A 4,267-nucleotide genomic window follows, 5' to 3' on the forward strand; every position below is an offset into this window, starting at 1 on the left:
TGTTAGATAGAAATAGTGAAAAATTTGGTGTGATTTTTAAAAATAGCATTTAATATTTATATTTTACATGTTATATTGAACTAAATAACGTTTAGTTGTAAACTCAAACCGACAAATAGTCTCGTTTTAATTGTAAAATCTAAACCCTAACCATCTAATTTCGTTTTAATTGTAAAATCTAAACCCTAACCATCTCATTTGTGAACCCAAACCGACATATAATTTCGTTATAATTGTAAAATCTAAACCTAACCATCTCATTTGTGAACCCAAACCGACATATAGTTTCGTTCTAATCGTAAAATCTAAACCCTAACCATCTTATTTGTGTATCCAAACCGACATATAATTTTGTTCTAATTATAAAATCTAAACCCTAACCATCTTATTTGTGAACCCAAACCGACATATAATTTCGTTCTAATGGTAAAATTTAAACCCTAACCATCTCATTTGTGAACTCAAACCGACATATAATTTCGTTCTAATTGTAAAATTTAAACCCTAATCATTCTATTTGTAAACCCAAACTGATACATAATTTCGTTCAAAAAACAAAATGACATGATATTTTAAAAAATAACATGTAATATATATAATGGGTATAAAAGTAATTGTATATGAGGAGAGAGAATGCATTGTGGGTCCTATGGTAGTTTGTTAATTACTTTTGATTTTTGTGGTATCTAGTGCATATTCCCTTTATATATTCCATTAATTGTATCATCCCTTTGCAAATTTGTTTAAACATATTACCTTTGTAACTTTGATCCCCTATATATTGAAGATATGTGGGCTACATATGTAATTCACATATATACATGTGTATGCTTACATTATCTAGTCTCCATGTCTATCTTATCTAATTAATTACTCTTTGATGTTCGTTGTATATGGAGTACTTATATACACATATACGCCTACCAATCATAACACACATATATAGAGTAGTCATATACACACGCTTAACCCTATCCATGATCTTCAATTTATATGGGGTACTACTTATAGTGGCAGGCTCAAACATTTATCCTTAGCTATTATAGAATAATTTGATCGATCACAAATAATATCGCGCGCCACTCAGACTTACCGGAAGATATACAAATTTGCCATGTCAAATCGAACTAGCACCTAAAGAGAGAAAGGAAAAAACACATCTAGTGAAATTACGACTCTCTTTATGTGCTAGTTACATGGAATATTGTGCACAAAAAGGCTATATATATGTGTGAGTATGTGTGTGTTGTATATATATAGCGTGTATCCTGAAAAATAATAATAACCCACAAATAATTTGGATAATATATAGAAAGGTGTAGAGTATGTCTATACAATAGTAGAGAAATCAAATCTGCCATTCTGCCAATGACTTTCTCCATTTTGATCTTGCATGCAACAATTTATAACTCGACACGATACTCTATATATACATGGACTATAGAATATATAGTAGTTCTTTCAAGAATCTTTCTTCTTATTTACCTGAAAATTATATTCCCTAAGACTGCATTCCAAAGTTCCACGTAAACTATTATAACACATCTATTTAATTATACCTGTACATGTCTAAACTGGATGTGTGTATATATAGGGTGGGTATATATGTAGTGATTCAGAGGCATACGTATATATATAGTAGTAATTGACAAATGATTTAGAATCTAACATTCTAAAAGAACTCATGGGGTTGAGGAGATCTGTTGAGATGCCTGATTTGGTAAAAATCACTTCAATTCACAATCCAAACCAAACAAAGATATTGACCAAAGGTTAAAAACAAAACAAGAATAGAGAATTAGTAAAAATGAGAAATTAAATGAACCTGTGATCATAAAAAGTCAAACAATGTGAAAACATATCATACCTTTTGTTCTTTTTAATATTATAAATTGAATTACTATATGGATGGATATCAGTCCTTCTTCCATAGCTAGCTTCTCTTTATTTTCTCTGCCCATAACCTGCAAAACTCTCTTTAACCGAGCAAAATTACAAGAGTAACCAAACAAACAAAATAGGACCATAGAGAGAGAAAAAAAGAGAGGCTTTTTTTGGACCTGCCCATTAGCTTAGAATGTACCATGAAACACTTTGTCAGTGTAGGGAGATAGGCACAGAGAGTACAATTCATGAAATTTATAAGCTTTTTCCCACTCAATCAATTATAAATCTCAAATTCTATTTATAAAGAAAGCAAGATGAACACTGTTTTATTGATGGCTATATAAGCTAGAAGTCTAGGGTAGAGGCAGTTTCACCTAGCTAGTGTGCAAGTGTTAAGATTAATATAGAATTTATGAATATGATATGAGTAAATAATGAATTACAACGAATATTATGGATATAAATTAGCTAAAAAAAGTTGAGACATGTGAACATGTTATTTTATGTAAATCATATTCATATATAAGTTTATATACAAAGACGAGTTCAACATGGTGACAAAAGCCTAGTGATGAACATCAAGAAACATGTCGAAAAAACAAAACTCATAACCAAAAAAAAATTAAACAAACGAAGAAGATCGTTTTTTCATCCTCTTACTAGCTAGAATCTAACGAAGAAGATTGACTAATGTAATAATATAAAGAGAGAGATTCAAAAAAGAGAAATTAAGAAAGAAGAAAAAGATGAAACTTCTCATGGATTGAAATTGAGAGAAAATGAAGACTTCCCTTTCTTAGCAAATTGATCATCATCACCACCATCACCATCATCACCATCATCATCATGGTCAGTAGATAAATTAAGTCGTAGAGCTGAAGAAGAAGAAGAAGATGCACCAATTTCCCCACGTGGCATCACCCAAGACTCTTCTTGTTGGCTATAGTCATTACCACATTCCATATTCACCCCAAAGAGCCTTAGTCTCTTTCCCGCTGTAGAAGGAGGCGGGGGTAACATCACTGGCGTTAATCTCCCGGGAACCACAGGGACTGACTCTATAACCAACGGCTCTGATCCAACAATGTTCCTCTGATCCAACGGTGATCCCGTGTAGTAACACCTTCCAGCTAAATTCCCATAAGTACCATACCCTACAAACTCTTGACGCTGGTTGTTGTTATTGTAATAAGAACGTTGGTGGTTTCCTATGTTCAAGCTCCGGTGAATCGGGACGGCGTTATACTCAGGTAATGGAAGAAATCTGTTGGAATATTGAGAAGTGGTCGGGAAATTGAAATTGAAACCGAAATTACCAAACTGATGTGCCTGGACGAGGCTCATGTCTGGTCTGTGCCTCCAATCTATGTAAAGCTTCGATCTCTCGGACTCATCACCGATGCCTCGTTGGAAAGAGACGATGTCTCCTGCGTCGAGCTTTTTCTCTTTGACGAAACGGCTCCATCCTTTGGTCATCACGTAGCTCTGGCTAGAGTTCCAATACGAGTAACGGAATCTCCACATCTTGCCGTTTCTGTCTTGGAAGTTCAACAGCGTGCCGTTTTGGTTGTTTGATGAGTCTAGTGGGAAATACCTCTCCGCGTGTTGTTTAGGGATCACGAGTCTGTTGAGTTTTCCGACGTCGCTTGGTGTTACCACTTTGTCGAACATGTGTTCTTTCTCCGGCGGCGGAAGCATCATCATCGGAAGGTTGTTTCCAGTACCGGAGCTGCTGCTTGCTCCGATGTTGGAGGTTAATTCTTGTTCTCTGTCTTGTTCTTGGTCGGAACTTGTTGTTGCTGTCGGCGCTAGGGATAGATCCATGACGAATTATCTGATTTTCTTTTGGAGAAATCTTGATTTATGAGACTAAATCTTTAGATAGGACTTTAGACTCTCTCTTAGTGAGTCGTCTTGATGAAATTTAAACCTTTCTCTTGTTCTTGAATCGGTGAATTGTTGCGGCTGCTTTTCAAAGACATTGACGATGATGACTCAACTCGAGATCTTCAACATACAATAGATAGATAAAATATTAAAGAGAGCAAATTAACAAAACGAAAATCTAGCCACAAGTATAAAAAAGGGTAGATGGATTAATGAAAAAAAAATTCAAAGAATATATTAAAAGAAGGGAAGAAAAAAAAAATTAAAGTTCTGATGTGGTCTCACCTTATAAAATAAGTGAGTGAGAGAGAGAGATTTTGATATTGAAGTTTTCTTTCTCTTCTTGGTTCGATTGGTTCTTTGATTTTCTCCTTTGACCATGAAAATTTAGGAGAAATATGAAAACCCTAGAATCTGAAAGCAAACTATATGCATATATATATATAGAGAACTGTATATCTTCTGTTTGACTAACAAACGAAATCAAGGAAAG

At 34.2% G+C, this 4,267-nt stretch overlaps 1 protein-coding gene across 1 annotated transcript; it reads right to left on the reverse strand.

Annotated features, from left to right (window-relative positions):
* Positions 1,712-4,267, reverse strand: LOC104754247 (B3 domain-containing transcription factor NGA3). Its single transcript, XM_010476384.2, has 2 exons — positions 4,060-4,267; positions 1,712-3,894 (listed from the first exon to the last, which is right to left on the reverse strand). The coding sequence occupies exon 2, from the start codon at positions 3,709-3,711 to the stop codon at positions 2,644-2,646; it is 1,068 nt and encodes a 355-aa protein (XP_010474686.1). The 5' UTR covers positions 3,712-3,894; positions 4,060-4,267; the 3' UTR covers positions 1,712-2,643.

Source organism: Camelina sativa, chromosome 17 (assembly GCF_000633955.1).
Source record: "Camelina sativa cultivar DH55 chromosome 17, Cs, whole genome shotgun sequence".
NCBI lineage: Eukaryota > Viridiplantae > Streptophyta > Magnoliopsida > Brassicales > Brassicaceae > Camelina > Camelina sativa.

Excerpts from the sequence above, each read along its gene's own strand:
- LOC104754247 (XM_010476384.2), bottom strand. The coding sequence starts at position 3,711 with ATGGATCTATCCCTAGCGCCGACAGCAACAACAAGTTCCGACCAAGAA.